The sequence below is a fragment of the Arachis ipaensis genome, chromosome B02 (assembly GCF_000816755.2).
Source record: "Arachis ipaensis cultivar K30076 chromosome B02, Araip1.1, whole genome shotgun sequence".
In the NCBI taxonomy this organism is placed as follows: domain Eukaryota; kingdom Viridiplantae; phylum Streptophyta; class Magnoliopsida; order Fabales; family Fabaceae; genus Arachis; species Arachis ipaensis.
The window spans coordinates 6347302-6365878 of record NC_029786.2 but is presented as its reverse complement, the minus strand read 5'-3'; the positions used below and the strand labels follow the sequence as shown (position 1 = coordinate 6365878).

Below are 18577 nucleotides of genomic sequence, written 5' to 3'. Positions count from 1 at the left end.
AAAGAGAAAGGGAGAGGAAGGGAGAGAGAGAGAGAGAAAGAGTATGTAATTTAGTTTTGAAATTATGTTTTAATTTTAATTTGGTTTTGGTTTTGGTTTTGGTTAACCGGTTAAAAACCGGTTTTTTTTAATTTGGTTTTGGTTAACCAATTCTAAAAAATATGGATATAGTTTTTAAATTGTTTCATTAAACTGGTTAACCAAAATGTGGTTATGGTTTTTTAACCGATTAACCACATTTTGGTTTTTTTATGAACACCCCTAGCTGAGGTAGTGATTGCTGCAATATTTGTGAATGCATTAAAGCAGCAGTCCTGTTTGGGAAGTTCTGTGGTTGCTGAAATCGAAGTAAGGAAGAAGGATGCTATTTAGAAGGATCCTAAAGTGCTGCCGCAGCCACAGCTTGATACATGTCTGTTTGCATATTCAGCATGGATGGATCTTTAATAGTGGTGCAAACCTGTAGCCATAGATTGAGTGAGATTCCAAAAAGACACAGGAATTAATCCATCAAATTAGCATTCCTGTAGCCGTAGTTGGTTAAGAGATTTCAACTGGCTTATGGAATCAGGTATTTCTCTTGAGAACACTGTGTAAGAGAGATCCAACATCCTTAGAGGACTGCTCCAATTAGACTTTAGAAGTTCACCTTTCAGCTCTTCATTCTATATATTAGCACTATCTTTGTATTGAAGAAAAGCAAATAAATTTTGAAGAGGAAATTTTGGAGCCTAATATCTCAACATTGGAGGAAATTTTGGAACGATCCAAGTTCACAGGAGAGAAAGACTCAAGCCAAAGCAATTCTCCAACTTCTGCTAGTCATGTCAAAAGGCCAAGTTCACAAAATTAATTAATAAACTGTAAGAGCTCGTTTGAGACCCTAACATAAACACTTCTGTTATTGATTTTACCTGTAATTATTGGTTTTTGCTGTTGATTATGCTTCATGGAAGTTGTTAATTTAGCAGTAATATATATGTTTAAAAAATGAGTGAGAAATAAAATGTGTGTATAGCACTAAAGATAACATTATATAGTGGATGCATGAGAAAATGACATATCATAAACATGATCTCTTCTTTATTTCCTATTATTGTTATTTGATCATATCTTTTTATATCATGTATTCGTGACAACTTGGTTACTAGTGAAGTAAGGAATGGATCCAAATATTAATAGTATAGAAGCAAAATATATTGGAGATTTTGTAAAAGAAGAAGCTAAGATATGGAAAAAAAATAATATATGATTATTAAAATCGACGACAATGTTGTCACTTTTTAAATTTAATATAGAAAAAAATCGACGGCAATGTTGTCAATTTTTAATGTAAGATAGACAAAAGAAAGTGAAAAATGTGTCGGTAATTTAATAATTAAAATCGACAGCTAATTTGTCAATTTTAATAAATCAAATATCGACATAAGCGCTGTCGATTTTAGATAATATTATCGACAACCAAGGTATCGGTTTTATCAAACATGTAAAAATCTCAAACCTATATTATCGACACGGTAGCCGTCGATTTTATTGAAAGTTTATCGACAACCCAAAAAGCCATCGATTTTATTAGTTTTTTGAAAAATCGACACGTTTTAAAGCGACAGCTAATATCGTCAATTTTATTGTCGATTTTTAATATTATTGACGGCTTTGCCATCGATTTGGCCGTCAATTTTAACAGGATTTCTTGTAGTGAATTATCTCTCCTTATTATTATTACTAGCTATTATAATGATAAATTTTTAAATTTAATCAAAGACTTTATTATATTAATTTTTTAATATAATAACAATAAATTATTTAAAAAATAATAAATTAAATTGTCACTACATATTTCTAATATTTCATAGCTATGATAACCATCATTAACATAGTCACACTATAATTATATAGGTTTAGAATTAATTTATTATGTAATTTAATAATTTATTATTGATCAATAAATTACTACATATTTAAAATAAGATTCGAATTTTTAATATTAATTTAAATAAATAAATAAATTGACCAGTTAATTAACTAACTCAAGTTAGTTGAAGAGTATGGTATATAAATTATAGCACAACATATTTTTAGCTTTTGTTTGACAACTTACATACATTAATTAATTACTCATTTTAAAAGTATAATTAGTAAATTATGTAACGACCCAATTCCTAATAAGTCATGATCATACTAGAAATCAAGTGTCACCAACTTATTCACCTAAAACTTTTGCTATTTATTATTAAGCCCGTAATCGGGTTAGAGCACTATCGAGTTTTTGAAAAAACTTTTACTTTATAAAAAAATTTGCGAGGACAGCTAATTAAACATATACCAACCATAATAGGGAATTAAATAAATCATACACAAGGCCAGCATTATATATAACCATAACACATAGCATAGATCATACATACAACCCTAGTTCATACAGAAAATCCCTAAGTTGGCACCGAAACTAGCCTAGTCAACTATGTACACCCTACTCTCTCAGTGAGTCTAACCAAAAGTGAGAGACTAACACAAAAGCTAGGCTAACACAAAAAACTATCAAAAAGCACAACTGCAGCTCCCATACCTCAGCTATCATCGTCAGAGGAGATCACAACCACATCAGAACACTCCTCAGGATCCTCATCCTCGTCATCAGAAATCTCTATAATCTCAGGAGAGGCACTGGCACTCGTGCTACTGGTCTGACCAGCACTCGCTAGTCCACTAATAGAGGCGGTTTGTGGCTCCTCAGAAGATGGATCAGATGAAGATACTGAGATCTACTTCACTAGGATATCCTCCTCCTGTACAGGCTCTGGAATATGCTCCTCCATGGGCTCAGGCTCAGGGTCTGCCTGATCCGCAGGCTGATCGGGATGCTGGTAAGGCACCGACCCGTCATGAAACGGGTAAAATGGAGTATCCGGGTGGAGCCACTGCAGCGGGAACTCATAGGGCATGTTGGGGTTAAACTGTGGAGGGTCAATTGGGTGACTGAAGGGATGATCACGCAGAATGTACATACGGGTCCTAATCTCCGCACCTACTACATAAAACCTATGCTGTACAATATCCTCATATATATAGGGAGGGTACATCTCGTAAAGTATAACTCCGATCTCCATCTGAAGGGGAGGAAGAAAAGGGGTAAGAACTGGAGGGTTCTTAGTAGGGTCGAGGGTAGTTAGTTTAGTCAGGATTATCACAGTTCAAATAATTCACAATAAAATATACAAGTGTCAAAGAGAAGTATCTAATTACCACAATTCAAAGTAGCAATAGGGAATGCATAAACACAGGAAGACAATCACAAACAATTTTACCGCATCAAGTAAAATGCAAATGCACAACAAGGATGATGCATGTCTAGTCCTATCGCAGGTAATGAGCTCATTTGTCGGTTTCTACCCCTTACCCGACGTAATCCGACTCGCAAGTCAGATAAGGCATTCCAGCAGCATAACCTCTGCAAGGCTTCAACCTCTTGCAGGTGCTGATTCTTTAGCTGAAGTATGCCAAACATGACCTCTGCAAGTACTTGCAGGCGCTGATTCTTCGGCTGAAGCATGTGCCACTTTTTCTTGGAAGCCATTCCATACACACGGGCATCCCCGCACAATCATTCACACACAAGGCCCACGACTTCTAGTGAGCGTTACGTATCGCCGTTCTCACTGAGCCGTCTCTATTGTGTCAAGTGAGCGTTATGTATCGCCGTCCTCACTAGACACTTGGCACTAAGGCCCAACAACACTCAATATCTTTTTAGTTTCTACTCTTTACTCTTCTGTGGCAGAGGTCCCTTTACTTAATAAATCAAATTCAAGACATAACTTGAAACAAAATCTATTCTAAAAAATAAGCTTATAAATCATATTTTTAAAATGAAATCACTTTTCATATATTTTTACAAAAATTGGACAGTATTTCCCCTTAAAATTGGACTTTGCCACCCTTTTTCGGGTCCCAACCGAACCATTTTCAACCTCTTTTCAATCATTTCAAATCACAATTCAATACTAACAAATCAAACTAGACAAATTCTAATATTTTCAAATTATCCCAACATAATTTAGAAATCAAATTCATCAGAATAACTCAGTTCTTGGCTGCACTTAAACCCTCATAACCTCAAACTTATCACAAATATCAATATAAATTCAATTGACAATTAATCACGACATCAATTCACTTATTAAAAATCAATTTAACCGGTGAAAATTTATCAAAACTCTACTTTCGTACGAAATCAAAATATGCGAAGCTCCGGAGGAGCCTTCTGACCGAGCTACCGAAGGAAAAAACGTCCGGAATCGTTCGTGCCTTCTAGAATTCCAGTTGGCCGAACTCAAGGGGTAGGGGGGCTACGTTACTGTCAACTTACACTAATCAAAAGTGACACCAACACTTTTAGAGGAGGACGATACGAACACTTTTACTGGATTAGATTTTTTTATTGCAGTTACAGATCGTAAGAAATCGAAGCCGGAAGGTTAGAAGGTTAAGAGGATTAAGACAATAGAACAAGGAAATGTAAGGGGAATTGAACTAATGCAAGAATTAAAACTTAGATCTAATAAAATTTGACCTAAACTACCCTAAGTTCTAGACAGAAGAGATAACTTTTCTCTCTAGAATTCTAACCTAAAACATGATAAAAAACTAAACTATGACTACTTGGTTCATTCTCCTCCAATTCTTTGGTTTAAAAGTATCAGAAATGAGTTGGATTTGAGCCTCCTTGAGCTCAGAAATCGCCCCCAGCGTGTTCCTTTAATGAGGGCACGTGGACAGTGTCGCGCGTATGCGCGGGTGACGCGTGTGGGTCGCTTAGCAAAATTCTCTCTCATGCGTACACGTGGATGACACGTGCGTGTGGTCTTGAATCCACCAAATCCTCATTTCTTCATGAATCCTCTACTTTGCATGCTTTTTTTTCACTTCTTCCACCCAATCCTTGCCTTTATGATCCTGAAACCACTTAACAAACATATCAAGGCATCAAATAAAATTAAAGTGAATTAAAATTAGCAATTTAAGGGCCTAAAAAGTGTGTTTTCACTCTTAAGCACAAATCAGGAGAAGTTCACAAAACTATTCTATTTCATTGAATAAATGTGAGATAAGTTGATAAAATCCACTAAATTCAACACAAGATAAACCCTAAAAATGGGGTTTATCAAACTTAATATACCATCATGAATATGTCAACAATTAATAATCAAATTCCAATTGGTGAAAATCAAGTAGTATATTTAATGAAAACAATCAACTATATATAATGTTAAATAACAAATGTACAAAATAAAAACTCAGAGATAAAATATTGTCAAACAAAGTAAAACAAAACCATAATCCTTATAGGTCCTGATATTTATTGTTTCTGTTATCTCCCTTGTTCTGTTGAGGTGGCAGTCTAGGTAGTGGTGTTGGTGCCTGTCCTGGATCCTGTGCAGAGGACGAGAAGCTCCCTCCAGCAATGGCGCTACCACCAATGCATATCTGATCACAGTACACCGCCATCTGGTCCGCATTTGCTCAATCTACTCTAGCTCCTACCTGAGCTCCTACCTCAGGGACTCTGTCTCTGCATCACGAGCATCCATTGCTACCATGCGTGCAAGGAGCTTGTTATACCTCTCCTCAGCCAGATGCATCCAGTGACTCTGGTCCTAAAGGACCTGGGTGAGGCTGTGAACCTACTCCTGCAAATCGACATCCTTGGGATCGGCAATGCTGTGGCCGAGGTAGACGAAGCCCTCAAGGTGGAGGTGCTGAGGTTTCTGACAAAGAACGACCCCAACCTGTGGACATGATTCTTGTACGGCTCGGATGCGGTCTGGCACTATACCGCATCAGGATCGATGAAAAAAGCAGAAGAGTTAGTTGTTCCCGTCCCCCCTCCATTCTGTTGAGAATACTGGGTTGCGATCTTTAAGTTCTGCGGTTTAGTTGTTCTCGTCCCCCCTCCATTCTGTTGAGAATGCTAGGTTGTGATCTTTAAGTTCTGCGTATAGATTTTCTATACCATATTATATGCAAAAGTAATTAGGATGATAATTAATTGAAAACGAATATATGTTATGAAATAAACCATGACGCTTACTGGTACACGAAATCGTGATTGTTCATTCCTCAGCAACGACGCTAAAAACTTAATACGCACGTTCATAATCTCAATTCTTTTTCACAACTTCGCACAACTAACCAGCAAGTGCACTGGGTCGTCCAAGTAATAAACCTTACGTAAGTAAGGGTCGATCCCACGGAGATTGTCAGCTTGAAGCAAGCTATGGCCATCTTGTAAATCTCAGTCAGGAAGATTCAAATGGTTATGGGATTTTTGGTAATTAAAATATAATTAAAATAGAAAATAAGATAGAGATACTTATGTAATTCATTGGTAGGAATTTCAGATAAGCGTATGGAGATGCTTTGTTCTTTCTAAACCTCTGCTTTCCTACTGCTTTCATTCAATCATTCATACTCCTTTCCATGACAAGCTGTATGTGGCTAATCATCTGTCGGTTCTCGATCATGTTAGAATAGGATCCAGTGATCTTTTTGCGTCTGTCACTACGCCCAACACTCGCGAGTTTGATGCTCGTCACAGTCATCCCTTCCCAGATCCTACTCAGAATACCACAGACAAGGTTTAGACTTTCCGGATCTCAGGAATGGCCGCCAATAATTCTAGCCTATACCATGAAGACTCTGATCTTTCAGAATGGAGGCTAAGAGATAAACGCTCAATCCAAGGTAGAACGGAAGTGGTTGTCAGGCACGCGTTCATGGGTTGAGAATAGTGATGAGTGTCACGGATCATCATATTCATCATGGTTGAAGTGCAAGCGAATATCTTAGAATAGGAATAAGCTTGAATTGAATAAGAAAACAATAATACTTTGCATTAATTCATGAGGAACAGCAGAACTCCACACCTTAATCTATGGTGTGTAGAAACTCTACCGTTGAAAATACATAAGTGATGAAGGTCCAGGCATGGCCGAATGGCCAGCCCCTAAACGTGATCTCTGAACATAAAATTATTCAAATACTAACCATAGATATAAAATAAATCACTAAAAGTAGTTTTTATACTAAACTCGTAGCTAGGGTTACAGAAAATGAGTAAATGATGCAGAAATTTACTTCCGGGCCCACTTGGTGTGTGCTTGGGCTGAGCATTGAGCTTTTATGTGTAGAGACTCTTTTTGGAGTTAAACGCCAGGTTGTAGCCTGTTTCTGGTGTTTAACTCTGGTTTGCAACCTGTTTCTAGCGTTTAACTCCAGAATAGGGCAGAAAATTGGTGTTTGAACGCCAGTTTGCGTCGTCAAAACTTGGACAAAGTATGAACTATTATATATTGATAGAAAGTCCTGGATGTTTACTTTCCAACACAATTGAGAGCGCGCCAATCGGATTTCTGTAGCTCCAGAAAATCTACTTCGAGTGCAGGGAGGTCAGAATCCAACAACATCTGCAGTCCTTCTTCAGCCTCTGAATTAGATTTTTGCTCAAGTCCCTCAATTTCAGCCAGAAAATACCTGAAATCACAGAAAAATACAAAAACTCATAGTAAAGTCCAGAAATGTGATTTTTATTTAAAAACATAGTAAAAACTAACTAAATCATACTAAAAACTACCTAAAAATAATGCCAAAAAGCGTATAAATTATCCGCTCATCACTTACTCACATAATAATCTACAAACCGTTGATCGACAAATCTCTCTTTATTCTCCTTCAAAGTGTGAGTATACTTAAAGATCTCTTCCATCATCGCCTCATGATCCAATAACTTAGACTGTACGCGTTGAAATAATAGGTTAAATCAAGTGACAATTAGCTTAAAAACCAAAGATAAAACGAACTTAACATACTAAAACAATAGGTATCAGTAACTTAGGTGTATTAACACAACTAAGAACAAAAGAGAGATCAGAAGTAAAGGAGAAAAGAGAGAGAAACTGAATCAGAGAACCAGTGATTCAGTGATGTGTAATAGTGAAGTGAGTTGTACAATGAGAGAGTTGTTGCTTTATAGTCACAACAGATTCTAGAACCTAAGGAAACACTACAAGAAAAATGCTGAGTACCATTAGATTAAGCGTCGCAGAATAGAAGCGTCTTTACCGGCAGATTAGGCATGAAATTCGTAGTGTCAAAATATTACCGGTGGATTCTCATTTCCAACGGTAAATTTGCCAGTAATAATGGGAGGGAAAACAGGGAAATAGGCATGAAATTTATGTTCAAATTTACGGTAAAAAAATTATGACGGTAAACCCACTTATTAGAATGCTGCATTTTGGTAACCCGCAACATGTTACGTTGCATTTTTCGCCAGTAAATTCGACGGTAATTATGCCTTAAATTCAAATCGTGAACCCTCTTCCCCTCATTTGAATCTCTCTTTGACCTTCTCGCCTCCCACTCTCTCTACCCCTTTCATCTCTCTTGCAGCCCCCTCTGAGCCGGCCGGTAGCCTTTTCTTTGTCGGCACTGTTCGTGACCGTTGCTTTTGCCGCCACTTCTGCCATCCTCTTCTTCTCGGCACTAATGCTCAAGTAATGCTTACAAACTTTTCTTTTGTGTTCGTTATTTGGTTCTGATTTGTTCTTATAATTTTGGTTGTGATTTGTTATTATAATTTTGTGTCCATTATTTTGGTTTTGATTTGTTATTATAATTGTGTTTGTTATTTGATTTCGATTTGTTATTATAAATTTGGTTCTGATTTGTTATCATAATTTTGTGTTGGTTATTTGATTCTGATTTGTTATTATATTTGGTTTTAATTTATTATCATACTTTTGTGTTCGTTATTTTGGTTCTGATTTGTTATTATAATTGTGTTTGTTATTTGATTCCGATTTACTATATAAGTTTGATTTTGATTAGTTATCATAATTTTGTTTTTGTTATTTGACTCTAATTTGTTATTATAAGTTATTATAATTTTAGTTCTAGTTTATTGTTATAATTGTGTTTGTTATTTGATTCTGATTTGTTACTATAAGTTTGGTTCTGATTTGTTATCATAATTGTATTCGTTATTTGGTTCTAATTTAATTTATTATTATAAGTTATTATAATTTTGGTTCTAATTTGTTACTCTGGTTCTGAGTGTTATTATAATTGTCTTCATTATTTGATTCCAATTTGTTGTTATAAGTTTAGTTCTGATTTGTTATCATAAGTTTGGTTAGGAACTAAACTAATTAGTTAACTGATTAGGTTATTTCGGATATGTTGTGACTGTATGTAAGTTTTAATTCATAATTGAGGTTGGTTGAATTTGTGTGCACCATAAAGGTGGATATATGTCAAACTTTAGGAGAGGTTATGCCAAATTTTTTTTTCAAAAAATATGAATGTACACAGAATTTGTGTTGTATTTGTTGATTTATGTGATTTAAAGTGTCTATGAATTTTATCTTTGCTATTACATTCTTTTTGTGACTAGTGTTAATTGATATTCTCTATGAAGACATGACGAGAGGTAGAGGTGTTACGGATCGACCACATGATCGTGGTAGAGGGAGGGATTCTACTGGAACTCCTGAGACTTTTCAGTTGTCCCCTTCTACACCGACTACCCCTGTAATGTCACAGGCAATGGGTGCACAGGACTAACCATTCATCATGGTCCCTAATCCTAAATACGTGGCTCCTATTGTTGCACCACCCCCACAGCCAGGAAGTCGTATGTCTATTTCATCAGATTGGACTCCTCCACCGACACCGCGCCGCTGGAATCCTCTCACGGGTCGCAGCGAGATGCCCCTCCACCACCTCCCATCGTCCGAATGATGATTTTGCTTGATGGAACTTCAGCGTGAGTATTATTTTAAGTCTTTTATATGCAAACCATTTTAGTTAGTCAGTTTAATTTAGTTATACTTATTTTAACTAGTTTTAGTGGACTTAGGTTGTTAGGATAGGTTCGATTTAATTTAGTAGGTTTGAACTGCTTATTGTATTTGATAATTCTTTATTGTTGCTAGATGCTGCTATTTATATGAATTGTTGATGGTTGTAGTGGTTTATTAAATTCAAGTTATAGATGAAACTCTGTCGAAATTTCTAAAAAATCTAAGTTTTTTATTGATAGGTTTGCGCCAAATAACAATGCATGTACACAGGAGTGTACTAATGTGATCAAGATGATCTACGACCACCTATGGGCGAACTATAAGAAGATCCCAGCTGAGACCAGAGAGTGATGGTTTAGTGTTAGTTTATATCTTCTATTTTATTTAATTATGTATTTAATTTCGATTAACTTGTCCTAAATGTTCTTTCTACAGGAGAAATTTATATGAGACAAGACTCATGATCTTATGATTAAGATGATCTTTGACCATCGGATGGCTAGGCAGCTTCAGCAGATGTTGAAGAACGTATGTGAGCACTGTGACCACCTCACCATTTGGTTCTGTCCGGACATTAAGAAGTTACTATACGTCTATTGGGAGATTGATGAGGGATTCAAGCATTGACATCTCACCAACAGAGCTAACAAGATATTGGCCAAGTCATCAAAGTATACCGGTGGGTCAGCAACTTCATGAAGACTAAGGCCAGGCTGGTAAGTAACTTGTTTCATTTTGTTATTAAGTCTGTTTAGTATTAATATAATGTCACTATTACTTGACTTAACATGTGATGTCAAAATGTGTAGTCTAAGTCGTTGGATCGTGAGGCGACGATGGCGGAGGCCTTTAAGTATACCTATACGTTGAAGGACAACAAGGAGAGATTTACCAATTAGCAGGTCGCAGATCATTACGTGAGTAAACATCATGTGATATACCATTTTTAAATTAACTGTAACCCTAATAATAAAATATGTTACACAAAACTCCTACACGCAGAGAATAGAAGCCGGAACCTAACAATCCCAGTGTACAGAGACAAAGGCAGCAACTCCGCCATACCAGAATTGCGTGTACAGACTGGGATCGTTCTTTGCCGACAACCTCTGCACATCCACGTTGAGACATTCATCCCCCTCTGCCACCAGTCAGCCCGTCGATCCCGAGGACGGCGTCAATTTACGGGAAAGGGGCATTGATCCTCACCCAAAGCCTTCACCAACAAGCTCAACTGCTGTGAGAGTCTGAGGAGAGGTATTAGGCGATCCTCTCACACATGACAGACACATATGACCTCAGGCTGGAATGGAGGCGGGAGCTGGAGTGACTTCAACGGATGGAGCGGATGGAACATGGCACCATACGACAATCAGATGCGCGCCGGTGGTAGCCGCGCTACTCTTGGTGGCAGTGGCACTGCTGGAGGGGCACAGACATCACCGCCTAGGCTGCCGCCTTAGCAGCAGGACTAGTAGAACGACGACGATAACGATGACTTTTAGTGACTAGGGTTTTTTTTATACACTGTATGATTGTATAATATCCTCTGTTATTTGACTTTTTTTTATTCATGCACTTAATAATTTAATATATTTGGCTTCTATTATATTATATAGAATTTGACTACTAATTGTGCAAAAAATAAATTTAAATAAAAAATTTAGAATTTCACTACTAATTTTATAAAAAATATTAAAAAAATTGAACTTACCGTTAGGTTCTCCAGCGAAAATATCCAACGATAAAGATGCGGGAACATAAAAAGTTTGGTGCTAAATTTACTGTCGAAAAAAATTCGCCGATAGCTGACACCAGATATTTATAGTTTAAAAACTAAATCCGCCGCTAAGTTCATCGGAAGTTGCCGGTGAGATTTATATCGTCGAATTAGAACTGAACTAAAATCTGACGATAAATTTATTATTAGCAGATTAATTTTATTTTCTGTCAATAAATCTGATGGCTACTCGACATATTTTTTGAAGTGGAAGCTTCCTACACCTAACATACTCTTAACTGACTCCTACACTAGAAAAGTAACCAACTTTAAAAACAGAAAGCTATGCAAACAAGTTAACTACTTTTTCTAAGTCAGTAGAGTCTATCAATGATTTGAGACTTAAAACATCTACTATGCAATACTTATAACACACATAATACATATATCATCATATACGGTGCCGGCCCGGTTTAGCAGCCACATTTTATTACCTTAGAAATTAGAATAATGCATGATAGATGGTACGTATGAAAGCTACTTCAAAAGTCTTGTATCAAAATATAATAGTAATATAAATCTTTTTCCATATATGACATATGGAAAATAATCAAAATATCTACATCTTGTTATGAAAAAAAGAAACTTATTTGTTTAACTATTTTTGAGATTATAGGACTATAATATCGAAGGCTGCTCTCTGTGAGGATCATGGGCCAAATAGAAGGGATGAACGAAAGAGGAATTAATGCGTTTAAACTAAATTGAGGTAGGGGTGTTTTCATTGAACTCATTTTTATTCTTAAGAGTTGTTATAAATTGATATTTAAGCAAATAAATATTTTTAGTGATTATGGAGTCTTATGAATTGAATTGAATTGCCTTGAATGAATGTGATTGCTTACTTGATTGTGGCTATTTCTGAATATTGAGTTGGTTTTTTCAAAGAAATCAGCGATACAGTGTCGAGTCATAGGCTTCTATTTTAATATTTAGTTTGTAAAGTAGTCGTAATACTTCTTGCTATCAGAGTAGCGCTGCCGGAAGTGTGACTTCTGATAGTGAGGGTGTTACATTATGGTATCAGAGCAGTTCGTTCCTGTTAGAGCCTTGGGAATGAACTGACTATACTTCATTGCATACTCTGAGTGTCTGTCATGTTATAGGTCTTGTCCGAATGACGAGAATTAGAGCTTTATGCACATGACTGTCTTTTGATTAACGCTGTTAGCTTACCATTGCATATCTGTTGATGTTAAGTCTGGCCAGCTTAATGTTGATGGTTTATGTGTACGGTAAAGTTAATGAGTTATCATGGACAAAGTAGAATTAATAAGCGATGCGGTTCACGGGTTCTGGGAGCGTTAGAAATTAATTTTTGAAGTTAGTTCTGTTCTGACGTATAATCTTGTTCGTGTCGTGTAGCTTAGCACACCGTTTTCTCTTTTATTGGTTATGTTGGAATTCCTTGTTTTAGATTTTTCCTTTTAGGATATGATTTGACTCTGTTCCTAACGATACTTATTCGTTCCTATATATATTTCTGCTTGATTATAATCCTGATTATTCACTTGAAATCATTTAGAAGCTTTATCCTTGATGTTGCTCATATTTCTCTCTACGAATCATGAGTTTTTCTTTTGAGTTGGTTTTGAACTTGTTTCGCATGACAATGGTCCTTAATTCTTTGAAAAATGTTAGATGTTATTCCTTGATTAGTTTACACCGAAGATAGGTACTTTAATCATGCCACATGATGCGCGTGTTGCTTATTCTTCGATTTATCATCTTTTTCGCTCCTTGTTTCAATTCTTTTTGGAACCAGATTTGATTATCCATCATTGTCATTATTTATGTATTTCTTCATAAATTATGTGCCCTTTTATTCGATCTTAAATCTGTTCTAGCGTAACACATAATTCTTAATACTTGAATGATTCGAAACCGTGAGAGTTACGATTCGGAGCAAGCTAATTGTGTGATTTGGTTCTTCTACTTCGCCTTCTACAACTTATACGTATGTTGCCCAGGTTACAATTTTCGATCCTGTTTTCCTCTAAATGAATAAAGTACTCTCCTTGGTAAAAATTTCGAGTTTGTCTTGGTATGAGATAACAATTCTAGTAATATTCTTTCGAAGTTTTGTTTTGGAATCTTTGTTGAGAAGAGTTTTGATCTTTTATTTTATTTGATCTTGTCTGTAACCATTCTTTGAATTCTGGATATGACTATCTCTGATCTTACATGTACTTTCCTACAAGAAATAAATAAATCCTTCATGTAGCTAAAAACATACTTGTTTTTAAAGGTACTATCTATACCCTTATTAACCATATAGGAACACTTTACATTAGATTTCTTTTTTTGAACATAATTTGATTCTCTTCTAATATTTACTCAAATTTTTATACATGTCTTTACTTGATTATGTACTCAAGATTCTTGATAAGAGATTTTTGCTTCTATTCAAGTTAATCTCTATTTGACAAACTTCATATAATTTATTTTAAATTGGATTGTTTTGACGCAATACCTTATTAAAACTTCTAATAACTATTTTGGGAAAGTGAATTCATTCCTTCATAGGGTTACAACTTGATTTTCCCTTTCGGTACGTCTTTTTGTTTTTGTACATCTTTGCTTACTTATAATTTCAAACGTTTCTCCAAGTTCTTGTGAAACACCATTTTGGTTGCTTATTCTTCTTTATCAAAATTTGTATTCCTTTGAGTAAACTTCAAACTTATTTTGGTGCAACATACCACTTTTTATAATCTCGTTCTAAGGTTTTTGTTTTGGATTCCATTGAAGAAGTTTCAATTCAGTTCATTTTTTTGCTGGATTCTATCCGTAGCCTTACTTTAAATTTCAATAAAATCATTTTGAAACTTAGCATATGTTCACTGATATGAAGCTTTAAAACTTTCCTATGCAATCAAAACCTATTTGTTTGTAATGTACCAAGTATTCTTTTATTCACTAATTTACCTCGGACTTTCCCTTCTGAATAGAATTTAGTTCTACCTCTAAGATTGATGTAAATTTTTATACATATTCTTGTTTGATTATGATCTTTTAAGATTTTTCAACATTCTTAGCTCAATTAATTTTCATTATTTCAAGTTTTGCACAAATCGAATTTAACTTGAATTTGTTTTAACATAACTCAATATTTACGCTTCTGTTACCTCTCTTGAAGGATATCTATTTCATATCTTTTCTTTTTAGAATGAGAAAATCATGCTTTCTTAGATTTTCCCATGCTTTTGAGTTTTGCAAATGATGTCGTTAGTTTAGTTATTCCTCGCTTGTGAACTTAGTGTTCCTCTGTTCTGGCTTAAACTTATTTCAATTTAAATCATCACTACTTTTCTTATTTCTTATGGAGTTCCTGGATTCAAATTTCCTATTTAGATGCAAAATGATTCTTTCCAGAACATTTTCTCGTTCCTGTAAATCGTTACTTAGTTGCAATCTTACGCATCCTCCTGAATTTATACGAATTTTATCCTCGTCACTTATTCACCTTTTCCTTAGATTTGTAACTCCTTGAATATACTGACGCATATCTCAATGTCACACGTGGTCCCAAGAAAACAAAAATTGAAGCGTTAGTGTTTCAGGGAATGACTAGTAAATGAGATGAACTTTGGCAAGTTTCAAAATGCCATAGGTTATGACGTTTAAATTTCGGGAAAAGAGTATTGTTGAGAAGATATTCAAGTTTTCGGTAGCTCAATTCGTATAAGATGACAACTCGCAACAAGTTAGCTAAGTGACCAGAGCAACGTGAGATAGATAAGCGTAAGGTGAAACTTATAACACGGTAGTTCTTTAGGACACGGTTCGTGAATGTGAAAGGTGAAGCTTGTAAGTATGTGATATCAAAGGGAGTTGTGATAGTGAGCTATGTTAAAACCCTTAAGGTTGACACCATGTAACCCCTTTTCTTTTGAGCCTATCTTGTAACTTCTACTTTACACCATGCTTTTCCTTTATTTCTAAGTCTTATGGTTTATTTGCTATTTGAAAATTTATATATACCAAATTTTTTTTTTCTTTTTTCCTAAAGTATTCAAAAGAAAGGTATTAAAACCATGTAATATTTCCTGTAATATGCTAAATTTTCTTACTTATTTAAAAAGCATTTAGACAGTAGAGTATTGATTCTTTGTATTACCTTGTGTATTCTTTTAATTTTCGAGGACGAAAATTTTTATAAGGTGGATAGGATGTAAGACCCAGTTTTTTTTAAAAAAATTTTGTATTCTGAAAAAGACATTTTCTGGGATGATGGCTCTACTGCTTGAACCGCTGTTTTGATTGATAACCATCTCTATGTTGCTAATGTTAGAGATTATAGGACTATAATATCGAAGGCTGCTCTCTGTGAGGATCATGGGCCAAATAGAAGGGATGAACGAAAGAGGAATTAATGCGTTTAAACTAAATTGAGGTAGGGGCGTTTTCATTGAACTCATTTTTATTCTTAAGAGTTGTTATAAATTGATATTTAAGCAAATAAATATTTTTAGTGATTATGGAGTCTTATGAATTGAATTGAATTGCCTTGAATGAATGTGATTGCTTACTTGATTGTGGCTATTTCTGAATATTGAGTTGGTATTGAGATAGTGAGTAATAGGCTTCTATTTTAATATTTAGTTTGTAAAGTAGTCGTAATACTTCTTGCTATCAGAGTAGCGCTGCCGGAAGTGTGACTTCTGATAGTGAGGGTGTTACACCTCAAACTAATAAGTGTGTTTAACTATTTATTAACTCGTGCATAAGATTGCTTTTCTACATGTTGGTGTTTTAAAATTGTTTAATTTGGTGAATAAAGAATTGCCCTACCTAATCTTGAAGTCATGTTTCGCTACATTATTTGATTTTCATGCCACGAGGATTGACTATGAAATATGACGATTTTTCTAAGAGACATTTGAATGCTATCACTTCTTTATTTGACTAATAATGTGATTATGCTGACTAGTAATAAAAGCAAAATTTGCTAATGAAGACAAAAATAAATCAAGTAATTAAAATTTATTTGATACAAATCCTCCATTATATATATATAACCACACAATTCATGAATCAAAACCAACATACATTATTATTCAATTGTAATATATAGAACATCTTCATCTTCTATATATCTAGGAATAACCCATTGCTATATATATCATTTTTATGGCTCCATCATTAGAGAGCAATAAAAATGTTGTTATTGATGCTGAATCCAATAAGAATCTTCTTAAAGAAGAGGAAGAAGATGGAATGCTTTTTGCAATGGACTTGGGGGTTTTAGTGGCGTTTCCAATGGCTGTTAAGACTGCATTTGAGCTTGGAATCTTCGACATAATAGCCAAAGGTGGTGAACATGCAAAGTTCTCATCTGAAGACATTGCATCACAGATTGGTAGCATAAACCCTAATGCACCATCGATGGTGGATCGCCTTCTTAGGCTCCTTGCAAGTCATTCTTTGTTGTCTTGTTCATCACTTCCTCAAGGTATATATATGTAGCGGCCATGTATTCCTTTTTAAAGCTTTTGGATTTGTTGATTTGGATATACACGAATTTATACATATTTATTTGAGAAAAACTTTAAACGGCCGTGACAATTATCTTGAAAGACAACGAGGCCTTTAACAAAAAAAATACACAACTCAACTCCTGAGTTTTACTTTTATGGGACTGATTAGCCCCTGTATCAGTGTTTTTTTTTTTTTGGCACATGAGCTAATCAGTCCCATAAAAGTAAAGTTTAGAGGCCGAATTGAGTATTTTTATTTGTTAAGAGCCCCGTAGTCCTTTCGAAGTAATTGTGAGGGACCAAGTTGGGTATTCACTCTATTTATTTTACTCTCACTTCACTGCACTGCGGTCAGTATTTTTGTGGCATTTTTTTTAATTTTGTAACGGTCTTAAATTGCTACTAAATTTAACAGCAATCAAATATCTTTCTTTAAGAAGTTAGAAACTAATTTTGGGATAATTTTTTAAAATTGTTAGAATAATCACCACTAAACAATTTGTAATGGTTTATAACGACCGCTATCTACTGGAATTGGTGTAGTGTTTATCTATTATATTTGTTTTGTATTAAGATAAAAATTACTTAAATTTTTTTATTATGTATGTATTAAGAATGTTGAATATGTTAGCCTAATTAGTTTAAATACATAGTTTAATTAGTCTCAAGTTAAATGAATGTGACCAATAAACTTAAATGTGCTTAATTTTTTTAATAAAAAATTAATCAAATTATAAAAAAGAAAAATTTAGGGGCCAGCAACTTTTGTATTTTGTGGCCAGCACTTAATCATCAAAAGAAAAGTGAGTGATTTCTCACAATTAGATTTAATCTCACACCATTAAAAACACTATTGATGGCCAATTGATGATTACAAAACACAAAAGTTGCTGCCCCTAGCACTCCTCTTATTTTTTCCTAACTCATATTTTATTTGCTCTTATTATTACCACATGTTTTCTGCATTCAGTCACCAAAGATGAAAATGATCAAGAACATGAGCTTATTGCATCTCCTCAAAAGATTGTGTATAGTCTTACAGCTGCTGCTTCCAAATATTTTGTGACTGATGATGATGGTGTCAATTTTGGACACACTTTGAGCTTGATTCTGGATAAGGTTTTCTTGGAAAGCTGGTCAGTGTTACCAAAACTTAACGAACTTTTAAGTGTTTTAGAAAGTGTGACTAAAATTAAACTAACGTTTTTTTATTATTAAGTAACGTTTTTTAAAAATGTTATTAAAAAAGATATAAATTTAATTTTAATAATATTTGAATAGTCACCATAACTATCATAATATAATCATTCTAGAATTTACGAATATACATACCATCATGTTCAAAAATTATATAAAAAAAAAGAAACATCTTTTGTTTTACGTACATACTATCAATTTCAGCAAAGAGTAAGAGTATTGCACGTTATTCCTTTGTCATAACTCGTATAGTCGTA

General features: G+C 34.7%; 1 protein-coding gene across 2 annotated transcripts in view; it reads left to right on the top strand.

Annotated features, from left to right (window-relative positions):
- Positions 1–18577, top strand: part of LOC107624476 (anthranilate N-methyltransferase) — a 31891-nt gene that overhangs the window by 10906 nt on the left and 2408 nt on the right. Inside the window, exons 1-2 of one of the 2 annotated variants that reach the window (XM_021115297.1) lie at positions 16739–17098; positions 18094–18259. The exons of the other annotated variant lie outside the window; for it this stretch is intronic. Coding sequence (XP_020970956.1) covers positions 16777–17098; positions 18094–18259 — 488 coding nt within the window. The 5' untranslated portion in view covers positions 16739–16776. Of the gene's footprint in view, positions 1–16738; positions 17099–18093; positions 18260–18577 lie in introns of those variants that run through there. 2 annotated transcript variants of the gene reach the window in all.